General features: G+C 37.6%; 1 protein-coding gene across 1 annotated transcript in view; it reads right to left on the minus strand.

Annotated features, from left to right (window-relative positions):
* Positions 1-26,757, minus strand: part of ALDH1L2 (aldehyde dehydrogenase 1 family member L2) — a 62,029-nt gene extending 35,272 nt beyond the window's left edge. Inside the window, exons 1-5 of the mRNA XM_074271466.1 lie at positions 26,620-26,757; positions 9,396-9,540; positions 4,501-4,735; positions 973-1,138; positions 295-396 (exon numbers count right to left, since the gene is read on the minus strand). Of these exons, the coding sequence (XP_074127567.1) occupies positions 295-396; positions 973-1,138; positions 4,501-4,735; positions 9,396-9,540; positions 26,620-26,667 (696 nt within the window). The 5' untranslated portion in view covers positions 26,668-26,757. The remainder of the gene's footprint in view (positions 1-294; positions 397-972; positions 1,139-4,500; positions 4,736-9,395; positions 9,541-26,619) is intronic.
* Positions 26,758-27,132: the final 375 nt, after the last annotated feature.

Genomic DNA, 27,132 nt, shown 5'->3' on the forward strand with positions numbered 1-27,132 from the left:
GAGCTAAGGCTTTGAGACATATTGGTGCTCTGAAATCTATTACTGGGACCACTGAGACATTAAATAGGATTTTTTTTTTCACCTGCACAAAAAGTCTTGGGAGGGAAAGTACAGAGCAGTGGTGATGAGCAAGTGGCCACCTTGTGGGGGAGCAGGTGAGGAAATATGGGCAATGCCACTTGGAGAAATACTTATTAAGCATCTAGGAAAGGATCTGTTGGAGAATTGATCTCTACAGGTCCTTCTCCCCTTCTAGATCCCAAGACTTCAGGTTTTGTGTTCAGTCAATGACACCTTGGCAGTTTCTTTTTTCTGGATGCCTTCATATGTGGCTCCTTCTTCCGACTGAGGAATACGAGAAGCTTTGCCATCGGCGATGAGCTGGACAGCTTCTACCTAAAGATAAAAATAATTATCACCTTTGAAAATACAGAGCCAACTGCTCTCTATCTAGAACAGGGAACAGATTATTCTGTTTAATTTATTGTTTTGTTTAGCTAGGGAATGCTATCTATGGATCAACAAGTTCAGAGAATTAGATATAAATTCCACACTTGCCATGAAAACAAGTCTGAAAATAACTGAACCTGTCCTTGATGATTCAGAAGGCACTTAAGGATCTGGCAAGTCATCCCAAGACAAAGCAGCCCTGAGAAATAAGTACAGAAGTATCAGAAGTGAGATTCTACAACTGATGCCAGTTTTCTGGTGCTTCAAGGAAAAGGTCATGGCAATTATTTTTGCTGGGGGAAAAGGCAGGGTCACACAGCTAGGAAATGTTAAGTGTTTGAGGCTAGATTTGAACTCTGATCCTCCTGACTCCAGAGCTGGTGTTCCATTCTCTGTGCCATCTAGCTGCCCCTATAGCAATTTTTAAAGGCCATTTTCTAAGGTGTAGGAAAGTTATATGCATCAGTGAGGTAGGTATAGATCTTTGAAGTGCATTATCCTAGAAGACAAAAAGAGACTTACCATAGCCTTGATTCCCTCTGGGAAGAGAAATCTATTATAAAGGGAATCCACTGTATCATTGGGTTCCACGTCACATTCCCTTTGAAGGAGAATAGGCCCAGTATCTAGACCATCATCCGCCCAGAAGATGGAAAAACCGGCTTTCTTATCTCCCAGAATTAAAGTCCTGTGAAAAATAAGTATTTCCACTTAAAAATAAAGCCCTCAAATGGGATAAGTTTTACAATGACTAGAAATTGGAACAGGCTCAGGAATAACTTCAGAAATTTATAACAATAGTTAGGAGACAGAGTGGGGTCAGTCTTTTGGATCTCATAAGAAGTAGTTATTACACTGGGGGTTTTCTCTGTACTCCCGTAATCTTTTCTTATTTCAGCAAAATCTTACTCGCAATTTCATGACTGCTGTAATTGTTCAGTCTTTTCGACTCTTTGTGACCCCATTTGGGGTTTTCTTGGCAAAGATATTGCAGTGCTTTACTATTTTCTCTTTTAGCTCATTTTACAGATGAGGAAACTGAGGCAAACAGAAGTGACATGTCCAGGGTCACACAGCTAGACCAGATCTGAACTTAGAAACATGATTGTTCTGACTCCAAGCCCAGAACTCTATGGACTATGGCACCACCTAGTGGCTATTTTATGATAGTCTTAAATTATTACAGGAAATTCACATCTGAAACAGGTTATTAATATTTACTTTCACTATTCGGCTTCTAATTTTGAATGTCTCCTGCTGCTGAATCAATTTGTCCCCCCATCTGTTGATTGCTTACTATATTAAACACAATGGGAAATTCAAGAATAATCAAACAATAAAATTGGGAATACCCAGTACAATGTGGAAGGGGAAAAAGGTATTTACTTTAGGTTGTATAATACAGACATCTCCCCAAAATCCACTTGAGATTCCAAATGGACCATATGGAATGATTACTAGCTCTTCAGTATCTAAAGCACTTGAGGTTTTGATGATGTGAGCTACTGATGCATTTATTTATTTGGAGACTTTAGACACAGTCTGACTCAATGACCCTTCTGCTCATGATTCTTTTCTCTGTCCCACATGACCAACTGTTTATTGGACTCTTTAAATGGATATCTTATTATGTGCCATACCAAGGTAAAAAGGAAATAGTCTAATTAATCAGATAAGAGAACATATTGCCACTAAGTGGTATCATGGATTTGGGATTAAGACTCATATTCCTAAATTCAAAGCCAGCCTCAAACACTTCCTAATTGGGAGACATTAGGAAAGCCTCATTTTTCTTAGAGAGAGGGAAATGGCCAACTCCAGCAGTATCTTTGCCAAGAAACCCCCTCAAATTGGAATAATTCCCTCTCAAAATGGTCACAAAAAACTGAACATGGCTGAACTGAGCAAAGAACACTAAGGGAGAGGGAACATCACCCCCCTTCATCACCTTGGAATCACCCCTGACTTTGCCTTCTCCTTCACCCCACCAAGTCTCCTTTATTCTCTCTGCAGAACTTCTCTGGCATTTATCTCCTTCTCTTCTTTAGAGAAGGCCACCCAACCTAGCTCAGGCCCTTATCAATTCTACTTCAGTAGCCTCCTAAACAGTATCCCTGCTTAATTCTGTCCTTTCTCCAATTTAGCTCCTCCTTTTAAAAAAAAAATTAAAATTTTTAAAATTAAAGCTTCTTAGTTTCAAAGTATATGCATGGATAATTTTTCAACAAAACCTTGTATTCCATTTCCCCCCTTCATCTCCCCTTTCCCTAGATGGCAAGTAGTCCAATATATGTTAAATATGATATATGCATACATAGTTATACAATTATCATGCTGCACAAGAAAAATCAAATAAAACAGGAAAAATAGGAAAGAAAAGAAAATGCAAGCAAACAACAAAAAAGTGAAAATACTATCTTGTGATCCACACTCAGTTCCTACAGTCCTCTCTCTGGGTGCAGATAGATCTCTTCATCATAAGATCATTGGAACTGGTCTGAATCATCTCACTGTTGAAGAGAGCCAAATCTATCAGAACTGATCATCACATAATTTTGCTATTGCCGTGTACAAGGATCTCCTGATTCTACTCATTTTACTTAGCACAAAGTGATATTCCTAAAGCACAGACCTCACCATGTCACTCCTCTGCTCAATAAATTCCACTTGCTCCCTATTACGCCTAGGATCAAATCAAATTCCTTTGTTTAGGTAGTTAAAGCCTATCACAATCAGGTACCAACCCTTCTTTCTAGATTTATTAAATACTATTTCCCTTCCCATAGTCTATGTTTCAGCCCAATTGACCTTTGTGCTGTTCCTTAAAATGACATTTCAACCTCTAATTCCCACCTCCATACATTTGAGAGGCAGTCCTCAATGCCTAGAATGTATTTCCTTATCACCTCTGTTTCCTTCAAAGCTCAGCTGATGCCATGTTGCCAGGGATGATGCTAATTTTTGCTGAACTGTCTTTTTTTTCATTTTTCTTATCTTTTGTACAAGAAGAAGCTCACTAGACAAGGAAGACACATATACAATTTGATATTAACATTAAAAGATACCGATAAGGTTTTTTAAAAAGAAATTATCTGAGGGAGAGAGGACTATGGAAACTGAATGTGGATCACAAAATAGCATTTTCACTCTTTTTGTTATGTGCTTGCATTTTGTTTTCTTTTTCATTTATTCCTTTTTGATCTGATTTTTCTTGTGCAGCACAATAATTGTAGAAATATGTATAGAAGAATTGCACATGTTTGACATAAATTGGATTGTTTGCCATCTAGGGAAGGGGGGGGGGGGGGAAGGAAGGAAAAAAATTTGGAACGCAAAGTTTTGCAAGGGTAAATGTTGAAAAATTATCCATACATATGTTTTAAAAATAAAAAGCTTTTAGAAATTAAAATAATAATTAAAAAGAAAAAAAGAAATCATCTTGAGGATTTAGAACCAGAAGAGCTTTATGTGTAGGCAAGTATGCATTCATTCATTTATGAGTATAATAAGTATGCACTGAGTGTCTACTAAATTCAGGTTATTTCACTGTGTTAAACAAAAAATGCTCCTGAAGACGTGATTCACTCATTTGCTTCCAAAGCAGTAACATCAACAAATATTCAGATAATTGGAAAAAAAAATTCACAGAATAAAACTGGAAAGAGGATGAAATAATTTTCTAATATTTGAGACTGCTTTTTTCTCCCAACAAATGGACAACAGGGGATTGTTGGAGTATTATAGGAACATGGATGTGCAGAAAAGGTTGGGGTATTAGTCCTAGAGAAATACCCACCCTAACTGTTAAAGTGAATTAGAAGTTTTCTACAGTTACTTCTGTCTGCCTAACTGCTCCTTTGCAATGATGCTAAAATGCAAGCTTTCCCTTGTTAAAGAGCAGCTAAGTTCTCCAGGGAAAAGCGCTGGTACAGTGACTCAGGGACCTGTGACGCAGCCCAGTCTCCCACCTGTCCAGGTTAAGAATAGAAAGATGGCAATCTTTATGGAAATAATCATGTCCATATTTTCTGTCTTCAGTAGTCATCTCACCAGTTGATAGCAGAAGCTCCTCGGTGACGGGGAAGGATAGATGGGTGATAAATAATAGAACCATGCTTCGGGCAATCAATCACATCCATGGGAATAAACTGTGTGCAGAAGGGAAGAACATTCAGCTCAGCTCCTACGGATCTATAGGCTTCGATGACTTCCTTGATGGTATTGCCTTTGATTTTCCATCTGGGAAACTTAAACACTGGGATGCCATCTTTCTCTGCCGCCAAAGCTGAGCCAGGGTGGGAATAAAGGAAAGAAGCAAGATTTTTCTTAAAATGTGGTTTATGAAAATACAAACTAACAATAGTGTAGGAATTTATAATATTTAAATGACTCCCAGAATAAGAAAATGAAAAATAAATCATAATAGGGAAATAATGATACTAAAGCAATGTAGATCTTGGCCAAAGTTCACACTGTTTTCTTATAATTCAGTGGCAAATATTACCTGGTTTCCATATTGATTTTTCCGCATTTTATGCAACTATATAAATCATAAGGCATTTTGCTTATAAGAGGAAAGACATTAAAACATGAAGAAAATGATAAATTAACTTCATTGTTATATTAGATAAATTATGGTTTCAGGGTATAAATAAATCATGGTATTTCAGAGTGGGAAAATGAATGTAGAAGTCATTTGAGGGGAGAGTTGGACTAAGATTTTGTCAGTGGAATGATGAAATTATTCCAACTGTAACTATCATCGGGGAAGGCCCAGTGTGGAAAGTCCCTCCTTGGATGCTTATCAGCACAATGTCACTGAGAGGTTGAGCAACTTGCCCCTGGGCACGTGGCTAGTTTGTGTTGGAGGAGGACTGGGTCTTCTCAACTCTAAGGCCAGCCTTCTCTGTTCAGAGTTGCCATACTGCTTTTCATGCATAGAGTTTTTTAAGCAAATTTACAAAGGATGAAGGCCTGACCATCCTAAGTATTCAGGATAGGAGAGAACCTTAGAAGGGAGAATATCCCTTAATCCAATCCCATCATTTTATAAATGAGAAAATGAAGCATAGAGAATTACATAGACTTGCCCCAGATGGCACAGGGCAGAGAGGAGACAGAGCCAGGATTTGTACCTGCACATCCAGGGCTCTTCCCATAGCACAATCTGACTACAAAACATCCAGCCTGGGAAGAATCGATATTAAAAATCAATATGAAAACTGAGTGTTAAACTCAGATCTCCAAATCCAAAAAAAATTTGGTCAGTGCTTCTTCACTGGGTGATTAATCATGTGGACAATATCGAGCAAGAACAAGAAGTAACAAGCTTAAATATTAACCACCTATCAAGTTGGAAAATGATAGTTGGATTAAATGAATATTTATGCTTGGTTGCTGCTTAATCAAAGTTATTTAATAACAAGTGCTGAGAGATTGAATTTCTAGAAGCCATAAATGAATTAGAATTGTTATGCTCCTTTTAACTACTAAGATTAAACCTACTTTGGCAGAGTAATTGCAGAACTCAAATGATAATTAGATTTTGAAATCCTTTTTAAAAAATTCAGTGTAGTAGTACATCCCTTAATTTCTATTACTGAGAGAGGCTAAGGCTGGTGGATCAATTGAACTTGTGAGCTTCAAGCTGCATCTGGGTTAACCTTAGATGTCTGTACTAAGTGCACCATGTTGGTGAACACCTTGGGAGTGGAAGACTACCAGATTTCCTAAGAAAAGATCAATTGACCCCCCCCCAAAAAAAAGGAGCAGATTAATTCCTTCAGTATTATACTAGAACCATGAGTGGCTACTGTACTTCCAGATTTGGCAAAATAGGAATATTCAGTCTAAAAAATAAAAATAAAAATTTGTTGTCGTTGTTGTGTTATTCAGTAGCATTCAATTCTTTGTGACTCCACGGACCATAGCCCACCAGTCCCTTTTGTCCTTCACTATGTCAAAGTTTGTTCCAGCTCATGTTTGTTGCTTCCATGATGCTATCTACCCATCTCATCCTTTGCCATCTTCTTTCCCTTTGCTAATATCAGGATCTTTTCCAGTGAGTCCTGTCTTCTTATTATGTGGCCAAAGTATTTATGCTTCAGCTTTAGAATATGATCTTCTAACGAATAGTCTGAATTAATTGATTTGTTCTTTTTGCTGTCCAAGGATTTTACCTGCCACTATACAGTTCAAGTTCTTAGGCACATTCACTTAGTAGTCATACTAGAATTAAATCAACTTTGGTATTAAATTCATTCCACAATTTTTTTACTTTAAAAAAGGAAAAGGAATCATATATTCATTTAGTTATACTACTCCCTACAATTGAAATGTCCTCTTTCATTTCTTTTTCTGTTCCATCTTTTTTTTTTAAATTTTTGAACTAAAGGTTATAAATAAAGTCATGTTTCTATACAAAGAAATGAAGGCTTAGAGTTGTTAAAGCCCATAGTCACATGACTAGTTAAATGGCAGGGATAGGACTTGAAACCAGGTCTTCTGACCTTCTCCTCCCTCCCCACCAAGTCCAGGATTTCCACCAACACACTGCCCATATGGAAGCTACTTGATCCAAAGAGCAAATGGAATAAAAATTCTTTACAAGTCTTCCTTTAAATGTTAATGGGTACAGTCAAACAAGTGTTTATTAGCAAAGTTAATTTTAATGAGAAGTCACAAGATGTGGCTGAAAGAAGCATGAAGGCCACATTTATAGTTAAAAATTTAACTCATTAGCATGGTTTTTGTTGAAAAATACATGCTGTATACATGTGACTATAATAATAGCTAGCATGTTTATAGCATTTTGAATCTTATTATATAAAACCTGGCTCCAGTGGTTAAAGACACATGTGCTCAAGACTTGGGCTTGGTTAGAAGTCATACAGAGATGTAACTAGATGGGGACAGGACAAATAGACTTATTTCTGAAGCTGCCATGGCACTGGAGCATTGCTTTCCTTAGAGATGCATTGGAATAATATGGAAGTTCCTTCTTTATTCCCTCTAATTATATTTTTATGGCCTCCAAATGTCTACATATGACCATGACCATTGACTTGCCTTAAAATCCACTAAATCAAAAACAAACCAAAAAAAAAAAAAAAAAACCCAAAAATAAACAAAATAAAAATAAGCAAAAAATAAGCAGCCACCCCCCAAATTCACTAAATCATATACTTTTGAAAGTAAACTAAATTTTTCTCCAAGGAAAAAGTAGGCAAGCATCAGAGTACATGTGCTATACAGAATGAAACCCATCCACATCTTCTCATCTTACATGATTTTCTTCCACGTTTTTTCATAAGTTCTTATAAATGATCCTCTTAATGAATTGGAGGTTTTCTCTGGCTGTCTAGTATATGTCATTCTCTCTCCATGATTAACTTTTGTGATCATGTGTGTCCTTAAAAATGTCTTCTCTGCCACAGTCATTATTTGGTGACATGGATCATGTATCTTCCCATTGTCCCTTGGGTTTCTTGACATTTAACTCTTTGGAGATCTCAGTATATTGCGATTCTCCAAAACACAGCACTGCTATCTGGAGGGACCTGTGATGCAGTGGGCAAAACTTTCCCTGGATAAGATCACAAGCCATCCATACCTCCTCATTCTGTAAGAATCTTGTCCATGTCTTTGTCATGAATCCCCTAGAAAAGATATACTCAAAATGTTGGAGGCTACCTGTTAGGATTACCAGGTGAGAATTCAGCCCCTCACAATTCAAGAACTTTACAGTTACCCTCTGGCTTGCTTGTCTTATATTACATATAATATTGTATTACATTACATTTTCTATTCACATTCTGTATCACCTTGTTACCTGGCCTTTTCTGATGTCTTTTATGTCTTTTATCTCTTCCTACTGGCAACAGTTGATTCACATCAATCCTATATCTATCTGTTGTCTTCTGAATTATCTGGAATTCATTTTTTAAAAACATTTATTGCTGCCCGAAAGAGCCATCAAATAATAATAGTGCTAAAAAAGAATACTCACAAAAATCAAAACCAAAAAAGAATATTCCAGGAACCAACTATTGGTTGGCTTGGTTTGGACAACTTCATTAAGCTTTTTATAGACTTCCTTTTCTATTTTTTAAAGCACAACTTGAGTGGCCCCTCCTTTAGAACCTTTCCTGTAATTATATATTACAGGAAATATTACTCTATAATTAGGTAAACTATAATTAGGTAGATAGTGGAGTAAATCTACAGAATGGGAAGGTGTTGGTAATTCTAAGGAAACTAGCCTCTCTTTCATTCTGGGATTACCTATAAGTACCAAGTAAAATTAGAAGAAGCTTGCATTTCTGCAGTGGTATTTAGTTTAACCTATTATATTGCAAAGGCTGAGTTGTGAGAGTTAGAAGGAAGATGAACAAGGAACTCTTGGAGGAGAGTAAATGGGTTCTTCTGAATGCCTTTGTTACTGAGTAAGTTGTGTCCTGGCCTGGGATCTCTGAAGTCTTGGGCCAGAAAGCTTGTAGAGGATATTACAACAGCATCGGAAGACTTTCCCATTCCTTCAGTATGTCTATGATCAAAGGTTCCCCTCCTTGGTCTTCACAAAGCATCCTTCACAAAGCAGTTCATGATGTATTTATTTTGTAATAAGTATCTATCACGCTTTACTATGAATGTGATTTGTGCATTCATCACATCTGTCTCCTTGGATCAAAGTTCCAGGAAGTCAGGACAAAAGTTTTATTGGAACATTTTATTTCCATGTAGTGGATGAATTAGGTGACTTCTGAGGACACTTACATCTCTGGTTGTGTGCATCTTTAGAAAAGAATAAGAGTGCTCTGCATACAGCAGGTGCTAAATAAATGTTTACTGAATTATAATAAAAATGGCTTCAATGGGTCATAATTGGCAAAAATTATCTCCTTTAGAAAAATAAATAAATGTATTTAGAAAAATAGATAAATTACCTAATGGATCAGCTTTACCATCCTTGTCTGGAACTGTGAAAACTCCAACCACCCGATGGCCTTCTTTCCGGAGATGGCTATAGACTTCTTGCCCAAAGAGACTCTGGCCTATAAGTGCCAGCTTCAGCTTATTTTTATAATAAACCTGGGAAATAATTATGGCATGATTAGAATGAATAGAGGGAAATCACAAGTCCTTTGCCAAACAAAAATAATTTCCTGGATATAATAGACATAGATAAGACAAAATAATATACTTTTGTTATTTTTAAAATAGCACTTTATAGTTTATTAAGCACTTTCTTCACAACAACCCTGTGAGATAAGATCAGTATTATCTCATGTTTCTATACAAAGAAATATGTATAACTATATATAATTCTTTTGATGCACAAGAGAAATCAGATTAAAAAAAAAGAAAGTAAATGAGTAAGAAAATAAAATGCAAGTGAACAACAACAAAAAGAGTGAGAATGTTATGTTCTGATCCACATTCAGTTCCCACAGTCCTCTCTGGATCACAAGATCCTTGGAAGTGACATCAACCATCTCATTGTTGGAAAGAGTCACATTCATCAGAATTGATCATTGTATAATATTGATATTGTCATATACAATGCCTCTTGGTTCTGCTCTCTTCACTCAGCATCAGTTCATGTAAGTCTCTCCAGGCCTCTCTGAAATCATCCTGCTGATCGATTCTTACAGAACAGTAATACTCCATAACATTCATAAACCATAACTTATTCATGCATTCTCCAATTGATGGGCATCCATTCAGTTTCCAGTTTCTTGCCACTATAAAAAGGGCTGCCATAAACATTCTTGCACATATGGGTTCCTTTCCCTCCTTTAAGATCTCTTTGGGATATAAGCCCAATAGAAACACTGCTGGGTCAAAGGGTATGCACAGAAATTGAATCTTTTCATCTTAAAATAAGGGTGTAAGAAGAATATTCATATTGCCCATTTTACTCACTTAGTTCGTTGGCATTTCATTTAAAAGAAATGGATATATGGAAGGCTAGACACTTCCTCCCCTTTTAAAAAAATGTGTTATTGATATCTTCTCTTCATATGTCACACAATCATTCCCCTATATAGCACTCCAAATGGAGCCTTTCCATATAATAAAGAGCTAAACTCAACAATGAATAGATACTACAACATTCTGTACTTTTAGTCTCTGGAAGAGGAAGGTTTATTTCACTATAGATTATCATGGATATGATTTAGCTAGTATGGTATGATAGAAAACAAAGAAATGTGGCACCAAGATAAAGGATTATTCCTTCCTAAAGCTGTTTTCCCTTGCCTTCCACGATGTCATATTATTTTGAATTTCTTTCTTCCTTTATCCCTTAAGTATAAGCATTCCTTCAAATTCAATAAATCCATCCACTAAAGCCTCACTCTCAGGCCTCCTGTGACTTGGAGGTGATTTAAGGCTCTCTAAAACTGGATTAGTTCATGCTTTAATAAGTCCTATGATAAACTGTAAAGGCTTTGAGTATGGGATTGAGATATCAGACCCACAACATTTCCTAACAATAAGACCTGTCTAAAAATACAATGAGCTAAGGAAGGGGATCTCTTTAATTCAAGAGCTTCCTGTAGAATTTGGATGAGCATTTCTCAGAGATGTGATAGAAGAGAGAGTTTCTTGAGTTAAATGGATGAGTGGGAAGGTCTCTTGCCAGACTCTGTTATCTGAGGATATCTAATTCCAACAGGAACATCACCAGAATGTGGGCAATCAGAGGATGATTATTTTTATTTTGAACTCTAGAAACTCAAAGATCATCTACTAGGGATTAGAGGAATTATATCTGTCACCACAGGGAGTACCTACACCAACAAAATCAGAGATCTTTGAAATACTGAACTAAACATTTTGAGGTATCGCCCAGACATCCTTTCACACATGGGACCCCAGAAAGTTAACTCACATTCAAGGCATTCTATGGGTCAACAGCCACTCAGAATTATTATAACTACTTTCCCCTCTTCCCACTGATTTGTTTATTTTTGCAAGGTGGATGTATTTGTTCAAAGCAAATAACGTTTAATTACTTAGCAAATTAAATGATGTAAAAGATACATCTATATATGGAGTATGTTTAAATGTGCTACCATACCACCACAGGAAAGGCGTGTACATTGGGATCTCCCAGCATCCAGGGCATTCAGATCTTTTGGCATTTTTCACCTCTGATGCTTCAGAATTCCTAATGGTACTCTCTTCTTGGATAGGATTTGTATCTCTACTAGGCAAGGATTTGCTCTGTCTTATTAAATTTTTTTTTTTACTGTTAACTTTTGAGTTTTATTAACTTTTGAAGATCACCTGCATTTTTCCCCTCTGATGCTTCAGAATTTCAAATAGTACTCTCCTCTTGGATGGGCTTTGCATCTCCACTGGATCTGTTAACTTTTGAGGTTTATTAACTTCTTTCTTCCTTCCTTCCTTTTGTGTGTGTGTGTGTGTGTGTGTGTGTGTGTGTGTGTGTGTGTGTGTGTGACAATTGGGGTTAAGTGACTTGCCCAGGGACACACAGCTAGGAAATGTTAAGTGTCTGAGGCCACATTTGAACTCAGGTCCTCCTGACTTCAAGGCTGGTGCTCTATCCACTGCGCCACCTAGCTGCCCCCAAGGTTTATTAATTTTTGAAGATTATCTATTTACACTCTTTTGGTCTATCTGCTACCTTAGATAAGATGTCACTCTGTGGCTAAAGAAAGGGTCAAAGCTCTTTCAATGCAGAACCTAGAGCTATGAGTCACCATACTCAGACAGCCAGCCTACAAAAGGCACAGGCTAAGATTGAAGCTAATTTTTTTTTTTCTAATTTTCTTCATACTGAAAGAAAATGGCCCTAGCTAGTTTGTAGACTTACGATTAGACAATTACTCTTATTTGTTAAAGCCCAAATTAATAGTTTGTATCTCCAAAACCTATTTTAGGGACTCCAACTAGCAAAATCCTTTAAAAGTCATGTAGGAACTAGGAGATAGGGGAGGAGTGGTGGGAGGTAACACTAGGCTTATCTCAGCTCCTATTCAATTCCCTAATTGAAATAAGAATAAATCTAGAGATAAAAATGAAAGAACAATTGAAAATAGAGAGACTAGATATCATATAGTCTCATTTTTATTAATATACATGCTAACAATAAAATCTCTGGTTGTTGATCACTCTAACCAGCCCCGAAAATGCTAGCTTTTTTGTTTAAGTAAGGTGTATATGATATACACAATTCAAATGTAATGATGTTCAGCTGGCATGGTAATTCCCTTTGGAATTGAATTCCCAGTTCATAATGTTTGTAGAAAGGGTTTCAGAATGTTCTGTTTGTAGAACTCCTTTTGCATTTAGAAAATTGATTTCATGACTGAATAACTGTCTATAACAAGATGGCAGAATTTCAATGTTACAGGGAATCAAGTAAAGAGAAAAAATATATATATATATATATATATATATATTACCATTAGAAGGACCAGAGACATCAATTGATTCAAGAATTTTTATTTTTTTAAAAATGTTTACTAATACTTCCTATAATTTCTTGTATCTGCAAAAATTATCATAAACAGCTATTATAAGTAAGTAAAGTAAAATTTAAAGTAAAAAATGAGGTAAAATTTCATCCTGTTTTCATTAACATGTACAAAGTACTATGATAATTTATGGCCCTTAAAAAATGTTAAAGGTATTTTTCTTTTTTTCTTTGAAAATTTGTTTTATTATGTATACACACACATATGTGCATAAATACATATGTAAAAACTCTACCTACATTAAAAGCATTTAAATTTCTGGTCCTTTTAAGTACCTAATATGTGTCAGGCATTGTGCTAAATGCAAGAAAAAAAGAAAAAAAATTACCTTCAAGGACCTGATAGTCTAATGGAGAAGACAGCATGCAACAATTTATAGACAGAATGTAAATGTAGACAGAACAATCATATACAGAATAAATTGAAGGGGATTTTAAAGTGAAAGCTTCTTGCAGAAAGTGGCATTTTAGCTGAGACTTGGAGGAAGTCAGGAACAGAGAGAAGAAGAGGGAGAGCAAGTAGAAATGCGCTGTCAGAAGATGGAGTGAAGAAACTGAGGCAAGACAGATATTAGAGGGTTTTTTATATTTTAATAGTGAAAAGTAGGACTGGTGAAGCCATATTAACCATCTGGCTGGATCAGACGCTTGTCTCAAAGTACTCAGCAACAAGTGAGTGATTCTAGAGACTTTTTATAGGGCTCCAGCTATCAGGGAAACAAAGGCAAGGGCCATAGAGCACTGGGTGGATAGAAGTTCCAGGAAAGTATCATAAAGGACAGGTTGGGGGTGAAGAAGGAAGAATCATAAATACTGATAAGTTGGGAATGAAGAAAGAAGCTAGGAGACAGGACATCTGAGCCAGAAAGATGCCCAAACATTTGAGGTAAGCCGTCTGGAGTTTTATAACTCTTTGGAATGCCAGAAAGTCTAGAGCTCTGCAGTTCTAATCCTATCTCAGTCCTAATGGCCAGGAAAGAGGGGTTGCCACCAGGGAAACTGAGGCATAACAGGAATATCTTGTGCAAGGAACATCAAGGAGACCAAATATCACTCATAGATCATAGAGTATGTGGAAGAGAGTTGAGGTATAAGAAGACTGGAAAGGTCAAAGGAAGCCAAATCATAAAGAGATTTAAAAACCAAATGGAGAACTTTATTTTTTGATAAGAGTTTATTAAATAGGAAGGGGATATGGTCAGATCTGCATTTTAGGAAGATTGTTTGGGTAGCTGAAAAGAAGAGAGTGTGGAACAGGGAGAGACTTGAGGCATAAAAACCAACCAAGAGGTGGGAGTCCAGGTGTAAGATGATAAAGTGGTAGTGATGTCTGAAAAGAAAAGGGGGCATATAGGAGATATGGTACAAATATATAATCTACAGGATTTAACAACTTTTTGGATCTATAGAGTGAAAGAGAATGAGGAATCCAGGATGATGCCTAACTATGAGCCTGAGTGGTTAAGAAGAAAGTGGTATCCTTGATGAGAACAGGGAAAATTAGGAAGAAGGAAAGATTTGGGAGGAAAGATAATGAGTTCAGTCTGGACATGTTGACTTTAAGATACCTCTGGGATCTCTAGTTTGAGATGTCTGATAGGTAGTTGAAGATATAATAAAACATTTAAATTAATCCTTGGTACTATATATCACTGTTGTGGAGAAAAGGACAACATACCATTTTATTTGTTTTTAAAATTCAATTTAATTTTATTTTCAGTTCCAAATTCTCTCCTTTCCCTATCCCCACTGATCTATTGAGAAGATTAGGGGGGAAAGGCCATTACAAATATGTTTAGTCATGCAAAAAATTCTTCCATTAGCCATATCAAAAATTTTTAAGATAGAAAATGTTTTAGTTTCTACTCTGAATCCCTCAGTTCTCTATCTAGAGGTGGATAGTATGTTTCATCATGAGTCCTCTGGTTACAATATTATTGTTGTGTAAAAATGTTCTTCTGATTCTGCTTGTCTTAGTCTGTAACAGTTCATGTGAGTCTTCCCAGGTTTTTCTGAAATTATCCCCTTCATTATTTCTTATAGCACAAGAATATTCCATCACAATCATATACCATAACTTGTTTAGCAGTTCCCCAATTGATGGATACCTAATAAGTTTCCAAGTCTTTGCCACTATTAAAAAAAAAAAAATTGATACAATTTTTTTTGTACATAGGGGTCCTTTTCCTCTTTTTTTGATCTCTTTGGGATATAGAAGTAATAGTAGCATTCTTGGGTCAAAGTATATGTTTGATTTAATAGTTTTTTTTTGTTGTTGTTGTTGTTGTTTTTTGGTATTCCAAAATTGTTCTCTAGAATTGCTGGACCAATTTACAGCTCGACCAATGGTGCATTAGCACACCAGCTTTCCCACAGCTCCTCCAGCAGTTGTCTTTTTTCGGTTGTGGTTGCTCTTAGTCAATCTGACCACTAAGGTAGTATTGTAGACCTGTTTTAATTTACATATTTCTAATGATTAGTGTTTGGGAGCATTTTTACGTGGCTTTTTATAGCTTTGATTTCTTCTTCTGAATATTTCGTGTTCACATACATTTATCAATTGGAAGAGACAGCATTTAATTTTGAAAATTTGCCCTACGGAAACACAAGTCAGAAGGCAGAAATAAGAATAGAATAGTTCAAAACAATATCATGGAAAGATATTTTTGGTAGCAAAATATGTTGCAGCAACTAGTCTACTTCAAAGAATTAAATTTTTTCAAAAAATAAAAAAAATGGACAGATCAATGACAGAAACATGGTTTCTTTAGCATTCTTAGATATGGAAAGGAACTGCTTTCTACAATAATCCCACAAATATTAAATATTTATTATATGTTAGGTACTACTAAAGGTGCTAATAATACAAAAAGGAAAAATGCCACAGTCCTTGTTCTGGTAAAGCAGATTATGATGTGATACACAGATAAGAATGATATAAAGTAAGGAGAATGTGATGGGAATAAAGGGAAAATACAAGGAAAACTTAGGATCAGAATCTGTAGAACTGGAAATGGTCTGAGGGATCATGTAACCTAATCTCATTTTACAGGAAGGTCAGATTTTCTTGCTTTTACATGGTACAAAAGAGGGAGAGGCTAACACATAAAAAAAGGTTAATTATGTTATTTTTTTTGAAGCATCAATGAATAAACAAACATTAAGCATTTACTGTGTGCCAGACATTGTGCTATGCACTGAAGCTGTTGTTAGATCTCATAAGAGCATGACAGATTCAGAAATATTTCTGTTCTTTTTAGGGAGAACTGCTTTCCTTCAGGCATTCAAAAATAGCACAGCAAAGGGCAGCTGTTCTCAAAGGTTTCAGCACCCCTTTACATTCTTTTTTTTTTTTTTCCTGAGGCTGGGGTTAAGTTACTTGCCCAGGGTCACATAACTAGGAAGTTTTAAGTGTCTGAGACCACATTTGAACTTGGACCTTTACATTCTTAAAAATTATTGAGGACACCTCCCCTGCAAAGAGTTTTGCTTATGTGGATTATATGTGATGTTTAGTCAATCATTTTGTGTCCAACTCATCAAGACCCCATTTGGGGTTTTCTTGGCAAAGATACTGGAGTGGTTTGCTATTTCCTTCTTCAGCTCAGATGCAGATATGGAAACTGAGGCAAACATTATGTGACTTGTCCAGGGTCATACGGCTACTAAATGTTTGACCCTAGATTTGAATTCAAGCCCTCCTGACTCTAGGTCAGGTGCTCTATCAATTGTATCATCTAGCTATAGAGTATTTACAGATACTCTTATTAGAAATAAAAACATTTTAATATTATTATGAAAATAGTTTTAATTTCAAAGAGTCCACGAAGGGGTTTTGAGATCCCTCTGGGGAACCCAGACTACATTCTGAAAACCACTGGCCTAAGATTTACAAGAACTTAGATACCATCTAGTCCAAACTGAACTTGAACAGGAATAGGCTTTCCATCGCTCTTGCCATGTGCCTAGCCAGCTTCTTTCTAAAGCCTCCTGTGATAAAGATAGCTCACTACACTCAGACATAGTCCATTTCTCTTTGGGACAGCTCTGATCATTCGCAAGCTTTTCCTTGTACAAAGTCCAAATTGACCTCTCTCTAGACTCCTTCTATTACTTCTAGTTTTGCAGAAGGCCTTTCTCACAAAGGTCAAGCCTTTTCCATGGACCTTAGACTCTCTCCCTGGTACATTGCCCTCCCAAACATCCCTCCTTTTCAATCTCTAATCTTCAATCTCTCCCTAGCTTCCAGCCCCTTCCCTACCAGCTACAAATATGTCCAGGTCTTTTCACCGCATCTTAAATAGCCACAGTCTTAGGAAAAAAAAAAACAGCCTACATTAATTGTTTCAACTTTGCTTTCCTCTCAGTTTTCACAACCCTTGGCAATCTGGCCTCTGCCTTAACTGAAACTGCTCTCCCTGAAGTTATAACCTATATCCTCACTGCCAGATCCACTGGCTTTTCCCCAGCCCTCATCCTTAACCCTTCTGCAGAAGCTAATCCTGTTGACCACTCTTCTCTTAGATCCTCTCTTTTTTAGGTTTTCCAACACTCTGCCTGTCCTTCTACCTGTTAACCACTTCTCACTGTCCTTAGAGTTTGATCTCTTCTCAGTCTCCTTAGCCAGCCCATTATTCACATTATGTCCTCTAACCAGGATATACCACAGGTTCTATCTTTGTCTCTCTTTTTTCCCTACCCCCTCCCTCTCCTGATCATCAGCTCCTACAGGTTCAAGTATTATCTCTAAACAGAGGATGCCTAGATTTATATATCAAGCTCTGGTCTACCTCCTAAGCTCCAGTCTGGCATCATTAACTCCAAGGCCAACAAAACTTTAACTTCTGAAATGCCTTCCATATTTGATTTCTGGTTCTATACCCCCTTTTATAAGGATATGGTTTTACTTTTACAAAATTCCAAGAAACTAAGTCATATCCTCACAGAATGGAGTTGGCAGAGTAAGTTTGAATTACTGATAGGATACTGTTTGAGGCAAGCAGGAAAGGGCACTATTGAGGATCAGCTCAACCTTACAATCCCACCTATGGGGAGGTCTTGGATCCATATTACATATCCAATCAGATGTCAAATCCCCAAGGTTAAATTTCCTCTCTAAATCTGTCCATGGCCTCTGCCATCTTTGCTGAGTCCCTTTTGGATTAGCCCACCACAGTGTTCTGCCTCATGGTGTCTTACTCCTTATTATAGCTAACTGACTCTTACGATGCCAAACTCTTCTATGGATTTATGGGTATTAACTTCTTCTCAGTCTCTTTAGCCAGCTCATTAGTCATATTATGTCCTCTAATCAGGGCATACCACAGGGTTCTATGGATTCTGCCAGTCAATATGCATCCCCATATGGTACCATATCTTCAGCCTTTGCATAGGCTGGCTCTTTTCCTTGAATCCCCCCTTCCTTACTTCTGTCTCTTAGAATTTCTAGTTTCTTTCCCAGCTCAGCACTAATATCCCATCCAACTTGAGGCCCTTTCTGGTCACCCAAATTATCACTATCTCCCTGCTCAAATTTCCTTGCATTTGTTTTATATAAATTTTAGATATATTTAAATGTATTATATTGTTTCCCCTTACAGAAAAATGCTTTTTGAAGGAAGTGCTGATTTTAATTTTGTCTTTGTATCTCTAGTAGCCAGAACAGTGCCTGAAATAGCAGGTGCTTAATAAATGCTTACTGAATGATTATCATGGTCCATGAGTCTAGAAATTATGTTGAAAGGAATGATTGATTATCATAATCCACAAGTCTAGAAACTCTGTCAAAAGGAAATGTACATTATCCTGGCTTGAATCATTTTATTCCCTGCAAGTCCTAGCAATCATTGCTCTGAGTGCCTGCAAACACTTTAATGCGTTTGGAATCTTTCCAGGAATTGAAACATGTTGACCTGTTATTTGAAGAAACCGCTGTCTTTCCCTTTTTGCAAATCTGACTATTTTGTCTGACTCCAAGCTTGCAATAGCTTGTACTTTCTAATTAAGTTTTTCCAAAGATCAAACAAAATGTTTGGAAAGAACTTGGCATGTAGGAGTTGCTTAATAAATGCTTATTTCCTTCCCTCTCTTTCCTCAAAGATCACTCAGCAATTAAGTCTATATTGTTATTGCCCTAAGATAGAGTTTATTTCAACCTGATGACAATAGTTCATTAAAAAAAAAATCTAGGGGTTCTTAATTAACTTTTCAATTTCCTTTGAACCATTTTTGTCCTCCACACCTCTGCAGATCCTTTTCACTGACAGAGAAAGGAGAAGTCTGATAGGAGTTGAGTGGTTCTGCTTACTCAATATCCTTGTTCTATCAAGTTCAAAAAATCCCTGCTGTCACTAAAAAATCCCTCTTTTTATCTTATCATCCATCATAGCTCATGAATGTGCCAGACTATGTCTGGGTACTCTTCTCTTTATCTAGAACTATAAAAAGATATGACCACTTCCCGGTAAGTTTCCTAACTTTTTCTCCCAGCAACCATTTTGGTCAAAAAACCCTCCAGAATGGAAGTTGAATGGATGCCCATCAATTGGAGAATGGTTGGGTAAATTATGGTATATGAAGGTTATGGAATACTATTGCTCTGTAAGAAATGACCAGCAGGAGGAATACAGAGAGGCTTGGAGAGACTTAAATCAAATGATGCTGAGTGAAATGAATAGAACCAGAAGATCGCTGTACACTTCAATGCTGAAATGAATAGAACCAGAAGATCGCTGTACACTTCAATGCTGTATGAAGATGTATTCTGATGGAAGTGGAAATCTTCAACATAAAGAAGATCCAACTCACTTCCAGTTGATCAATGATGGACAGAAATAACTACACCCAGAGAAGGAACACTGGGAAGTGAATGTAAATTGTTAGCACTACTGTCTATCTACTCAGGTTACTTATACCTTCGGAATCTAATACTTAATGTGCAACAAGAAAATGGTATTTATACACATATATTGTATCTAGGTTTTATTGTAACACACGTAAAATGTATGGGATTGCCTGTCATTGGGGGGAGGGAATAGCGGGAGGGGGGGATAATTTGGAAAAATGAATACAAGGGATAATATTATAAAAAAAATTACTCATGCATATATACTGTGAAAAAAAAATTCTAAAAAAAAAATAAATAAAATATGAAACAAAATTGTTCCCAAATAAAAAAATAAAATAAAATAAAATAAAATGAGAACTCAAAAAAAAAAAAAAAAACCACCTCCAGAATTAAGTGACTTTCTCAGGGTAATTAGCTACTATGTGTCTGAAGCCACTTAAAGCATCAATAGCTTTACCTACTAGTCTCAGGAGAGGAAAGTTTGGAGAGAGACAAGCAGCAGAGTTTTGGAAGGTAACTGGATCGAATTTGTCATATACTTTCTCTTAAAAAAAAAAAAAAGCTGTCTATAATTGAGATCTATGGTTTCATCTTTGTTGTTCAGTTGTGTCCAACTCTTCATGACCAAATGGACCATAGTAGCCATGGGGTTTTCTTGGCAAAGAAACCGGAATGATTTGGCATTTCCTTCTCCAATAAATTAATGCAAACAGAGGTTAAGTGATTTGCCCAGATCACACAGTTAGGAAGTGTCTGAAGCTGGATTTGACTCAGGTCTTTCTGAGTCCAGGCCATTGAGCTGTAGCTATTGAGCCATCAAGCTGCCACTTTTTCTGTTCTGATTTGTATAGAGAAAGGATGTGTTGATTGACTTTTAATTTTCAAAATAAAAACAAGGAAAGAACTTAAGACTCCTCTGCAATAGGATTTGGGTCACATAGGATAGAAATATGACTTCTGGGGCAGCGGAACTGCCTTAAGTAAAGACTATTCTGGGCTCTAAGTCCAGATGGAGATCTACAGGCAGGGAACTGAGCAGCTTTCAGTATCACCTTAGGAACATTTTCTGCCAAGTCCTGGATCATCCTGGGCCTTGGGAGTTTTGCTCTGAGGGTACCCAGTTGGCTTTCCTGCTGCTGATATACCAGTCATGTCTTGTTGGGTGGTTCACTCTGCCAAGTGACCATCTCCTGCTAAGGAAAGAAGCACAAAGCTTCTGACCAGAGGTATGGAAGATTTGTGATGATTCATTTCACTTTCTACCAACAAACTAATCTGTCCATGGTGGAGAAATGGCTCTCTCATGGGGTATGTCTGTAGCTTCTGGACATTTGCAATGATATTCTAGGTGAACTAGATACTTTGGTGGACAGATCAATGTGTTTAAGGCTTGATGGATCTAGTCTTGTATGAGCTTTAAGAATCAAGAGAATTGCCTTCTAGGACTCAAACAGTATACCTGGAAAGAAGTCCAGTTCAATGCTTGACCATGAGGGATCTTAGATTTTTTGTGGATCACAGATGCCTTTCTGCCCTACTTTCCTCCACCTACCTCATGTTACATTCTTGAATAACCTAGGCAAGTTGGAGGCAGAGTTGTTAGAGCAGTAGCCCACCTAAATAGACACCAAGAAAACATCTTAATGAGACCAGATATGACCAGTGGTACTAGAGAATATGGATGAGTGACCTTATGAACAGAAGCAGTGACTAAGGAAAGTAGACTTTTATGAATCCAGGTAACATAACACAAAGATTAATTCACACTTGATGTCACCTGATCTGCCATACTGTTTGTAATGGTACTTTGGGGGGATTGGGTAGTTGGCTCAACAGACCTAGAACACTTCTTAGAACTTACAGCAAGTTGGGTCCCATTCTGACTACTGTCAACAGACCTAGAGAGGAGGTGGGAAAAGGGGTCACTTGCCAAGTTGCATCAGCAGAATTAGAGAGTTACCACCCTGGATGAGGCAATAGAGGGGGTATGAGCAAAGTCAGCATTTATAAAGAAGAGCACTGAGAAATTTAAAACCAAGTTGTCGTCTTGTACTTCAAGAACTATCACTATAAGAATACGGCACCTAATGCTCCAATTAATAAATCATCAAGGGGTAGTTTGTTAGTGCAGTGGATAGAGCACCAGCCTTGAAGTCAGGAGGACCTGAGTTCAAATCTGACTTCAGACACTTAACACTTCCTAGCTGTGTGATCCTGGACAAGTCATTTAACCACAATTGCCTCAGCAACAAATAAATGATATGCATTTTCTGAGCATTTTAAAGTGATCTATGGATGCATAAATTTTTAATCATTTATTTTAAAATCCCTTATCACTAGCCTCTCAACTCTTCCTTCCAAAGTTAAGGGGGGAAAGTACCTTTTAATGAGCTATCATAGTAAACAAATTCACATATTGACCATCTCTAAAAATTTATGCTCAATTCATTTCCTTAAGAATCCATCAGCTCTCTGTTGAGAGGTGGAAGAAGCACTGACTGGAATTCTTGTGTCCTTCAGAGTTTTTTTTTTTTTTTACAATAGCACTACATAAACTGTCCCCCTGATTATGCTTACTTCACATGCTAGATTACTTCATTCCAGGTTGCTCTGAATCTCTCCTTTTCATTGTTTCTTATGGCATGTTCCTTTCTACTCAAATATGACTATTTGTTTAGTTATTCTCCAATTCATGGGCACCCCTTTAGTTTCCAATTCTTTGCTACAAGAGTACTGCCATGAATATTTTTGTACCAAACACTTGGTAATATTTATGTAGTGCATATTATATATGACAGGCACTTTACAATTATTTCAGTTGTTCCTCATGACAATCCTAGAAGGTAGGTACTATTGTTAAATCCATTTTACAAGTAAAGAAATTGAGGCAAAAAGAGGTTAAGTGACTTTGCCTGGTTCATACAGCTGATAAGTACCTGAGATAGGATGTGAACTCCAGTCTTCCTGACTCCAGGTCTTGCTCTGCCCAGTAGCTGCTTCATGTATACCTTTTTTGTACTACATGCCCAACCCGAGTCATAGAATATGCAGTTTTGTGATTTGGAGAGGGAAGGGTTTAGTTCCAAAATAGAAGAAACAGATGACTTTCCAGAATGGCCATTTTCCTGACCATACCTAGAACTTTTTGGTTACCTCTTTCCCCATTTACCAAACTGTAAAAAGGGATGGTTCTAATCAGTATCACAGACTCCATTAACCCATGTAAGTAATTGTGCTTGTCAAGTCTCAGTAATACTTTCTACTTCTTTCTATTTCACTACAGCTATTTCCCATATTCAACACAACATTTACTTAGAGGCAAAATATTTGACAGAAAAAACTAAGTCATTTTTACCACTAAATCCAAGAGAAGGGAGAAAATGAAAAGAATTCAATTATAATATATTCATTAGTATACAGGCTGGAGAATGAAAATGTATTGTTCTACTTCAGCTAAGTAACTTTATACTACTCATTAAAGGTAAGAAATTATGTTTTTTCCCATAGTTTCTGTTTTGTGAAGATATGCAAGAAAGACATGTTTTGACCAAGATTGAAGATCCCTTCAAAGAATGAAATAAAGTTGTGTAATCATGCTATCCCTCATATAAAACAGGGATTAATGATGAATTTCTTAGGACAGGAGCCAACAATTTGTGAGTCACAGACAAGATACAGGATTTAGTGAAGGGTGGACCTGTTAAAAACTGAGTTGTTTTTTTTTTTAAACTGAGAGTATGATTTCTAGTTCAAGGAAACCTTAGGCATTCAATCCCCTTCCTACTTCAGGAGGAAGTCATTTATTTTTGGTGTATTCCCCTTCCTCCACATTTGAAAGAAAACTTTTAAAATTTAAAAAGTATACACAATTGCATGGACATATGGAACTATCAACTATCTCTCCACAAACGTATTCTTCTCTTTCTCCTCAAAATTAAATAGGTAGCACTAATCCAGCAGAAGTTGGGCAGGATCTCATTAGCTAGAAAAAGGGAGGCAGGACATTCTAGATAGGGAAAATGATGTAGGTAAAGGAAAGAGAAGTAGAGCATTAAACTTTATGATGAAAGAAGGACTTTAATGACAAACTAAGATTAGCAACATGTGCAACATGAAATCACTGGGCTTCATGGTAGGCTGCTGGGTATAAGAATAATGAGAAGTAAAGCATTGATTTAGAATTAAGAATTCTGTGTTCAAAATTTGACAGATATGTAGGAAACAGGAGCAAAGTAGAATTAAACAGCTGTATATAATGAATGAGTTAAAAGCAATCAGGAAGGTAAAAGTCATTGAAAGAAATCAATTATTTGTTCAGTACTCTGAAAAAGTTGGGCTAAAATCTTTATCTTTAACGTAAGTGCTCTTCCTACTGACAGTGATTGTAATATAGCCACATCTTCTCATCCTTTGTGATTATGGCTCTCATTCTCTTAAATCTTCCACTGGCAATCTAACCAACAAGTTGCAATGGGTCAGGGTTTGAACATTTCTTGGAAAACAGTGGAGCACTTGGGCTCTCTGGAAAGCCCAGATTTTCATTTGCTGAATTGCATACTTCACTTTTTTTTAATCACCTCGTTCTACTTAGAGAGAGGTGAATACAGATGTGATTTAGTTTTTTTCAGTCTTTTCCTGATCTAAGTTCTGAGCCTTCAATATGGAAAATGTGACTTAACTTATACATATGGGTGTATATCTATAAACACCCACTTATAAATATTTATATATGCACATTAATTTATAGATGTGCATATATACATTAAGTCACATTTGCCATGTTGAAGACTTAGAATTCATATACAGAGTGGTAAGGGGAATTTTTTGGTACAGAATGCAAATTTATGGCAATATTAAAGTGTTCCTCATAGCACTCTTCTGCATGTTGTTCCAGAGGATGCCTACCTTATCTACTTCAAGTGAAATTATTTTAATTTGGAAATTTGGAATTTGAAAAAAGTTTGGAATTTGGAAATTGGAAAAAATGACATTTTTGGAATTTGGAAAAATTTGGAAATTTGGGAAAAATTAAAATCTTTTTGGAATTTGGAAAAAATTTGGAAATTTGGGGAAAAAATGGAAATATGGATTTGAAATTTTAAAATTTGGAAAAAATTGGAATCTTTTTGGAATTTGGAAAAAATTGAAATCTGGAATCGTTTTGGAATTTGAAAAAAATTTGGAAGTTTGGGGAAAAATTGGAAATCTGGATTTGAAATTTGAAAATTTGGAAAAAAATTGGAATTGTTTTGGAATTTGGGGAAAAATAGGAATCTTTTTGGAATTTGGACATTTGGAAAAAAATTGGAAATCTGGATTTGAAATTTGGAAGTTTGGGGAAAAATTGGAATCATTTTGGAATTTGGAAAAAATTTGAAAGTTTGGGGAAAAATTGGAATCTTTTTGGAATTTGGACATTTGGGGGGAAAATTGGAAATCTGGATTTGAAATTTGAAAATTTGGAAAAAAATTGGAATCTTTTTGGAATTTGGAAAAAATTTGGAAGTTTGGGGAAAAAATTGGAATCTTTTTGGAATTTGGAAATTTGGGGGAAAATTGGAAATCTGGAATCGTTTTGGAATTTGAAAAAAAATTTGGAAGTTTGGGGAAAAAATGGAATCTTTTTGGAATTTGGACATTTGGAAAAAATTGGAAATCTGGATTTGAAATTTGATAGTTTGGGGGAAAAATTGGAATCGTTTTGGAATTTGGAAAAATTTTGGAAGTTTTGGGGGGGAAATTGGAATCTTTTTGGAATTTGGAAAAAATTTGGAAGTTTGGGGAAAAAATTGGAATCTTTTTGGAATTTGGACATTTGGAAAAAAAATTGGAAATCTGGATTTGAAATTTGAAAATTTGGGAAAAATAGTGTTCTGGGGAAACATTTTTACAAGTAGACTACATTCAAGTTTTTTGTTTTTTTAAATTACCTCCAAGGGCTTTTCCTCCTCTACACACTGTTACTGAGAACTATTTGACCAAGGACACCAAGGAGCAATTACTTTACAAAATAGCATATTTTGTATAGGTTCCTCGTCTATGGAGTCAGGCTCGTGGGCATGTCTTCCCTCTCCGGAAGCATTTCAATCCAGGCGGGACACGCTGGGAGCCTTACTCAGAAAGGCATCTATGTCTAGCTCCTCACCCCCGAAATATTGAGGACTAATTCCCGTGCAACGTGTCCTCCCACTCACTGGGCTTCTGGGCAGCTGATGCAATTCCAAGCACTGGACGACAGCTGCTTTTACAGTACCGCTTACTGTACAACAGAGGCTCAACGTGGCCGAGTCTCCAGCCTGGGATAGTCCTGGAAGCCAAGCGCCTGTGGTAGCAAAAGCTGCTCCAGAGTATCCATTGCTGCTAAATGGGGCCAGCGCCCGCCGGGCATTTCCCAAATTTCAGGGGCATTTCGAGCTTCCAAGCTAAGCCTCCTCTGTGGCCAGTGCCCGGGAGAACGACCACGGCTTTTTTTTTTTTTAAACTGAGTCTCACTGCCCCGCACGGTCCACTCGTGCTTGTTACGGCCCAAGGATTTGGTCCGTACAACAAAAGGGCTAAAGGCGGCTAGCCGGTCCCTTGCGGATGGTCCCGCAGCTCCCGCCACCGCCGCGAGATGCTCCCCGCCAGTCCGACGCTCCCTCTCCCCATCGGAAGACAAAGGACAACTCCCCTGCCACAGGCTGCCCATCCCCACCCGGCGCTTCCCCACGCCCCAGCCCGCGGATCTCCCGTCCCAGACGAGGCTGGTTAGCACTTTGAGAAGCTGCAGCGCGGCGTGTCCCGGCCGCGGCGTGGACGGAGCCGCTCACTCACTCACCCGGGCTGTGGAGAATCTCCTCAGCAGCGGGCCGCTCCGCCACAGCATCTCGCACGCTTAGCAGGGCCGCGTAGACTGGAGTCAGGTCCCCGGGGCAGCCGGGCAGAGAGCAGGGCACGCCCCCCTCCAGCTGGCAGAGGCTCGGCCCGGCTGACGCAACGCCCCCGACCCCGCCCGCCGCCTTTCCAGGGCCCCCGCGGGCGGGCGCGCGCGTCCCGGGTGCGAGCGACACGTCGGCGCGGCCCTGCACCCCAGCGGGGGCTTGCTCCGCGTTCCCGCGCTCCCTAACTCCTTGCCTTCAGTGGACGTGCTGAGTGGTGATGGAGCACAGAAGCCACCCCCGGTGTTGGCTAAGAGGCTAAGCCCCTTAGCACTGGGCTTCCTTCCATCCCACCCCCACCCCCCCTTCCCAAGGCTCAGCGCCTAGGGTCTCCCATCAGTGCAGAGGAAGGCTTTCTCACATCCACACAATTTCCTTTGACTTTCTGGACAACTGTTAAAAGATATTCATGG

This window comes from Sminthopsis crassicaudata, chromosome 5 (genome assembly GCF_048593235.1).
Source record: "Sminthopsis crassicaudata isolate SCR6 chromosome 5, ASM4859323v1, whole genome shotgun sequence".
NCBI classification, from domain to species: Eukaryota; Metazoa; Chordata; class Mammalia; order Dasyuromorphia; family Dasyuridae; genus Sminthopsis; species Sminthopsis crassicaudata.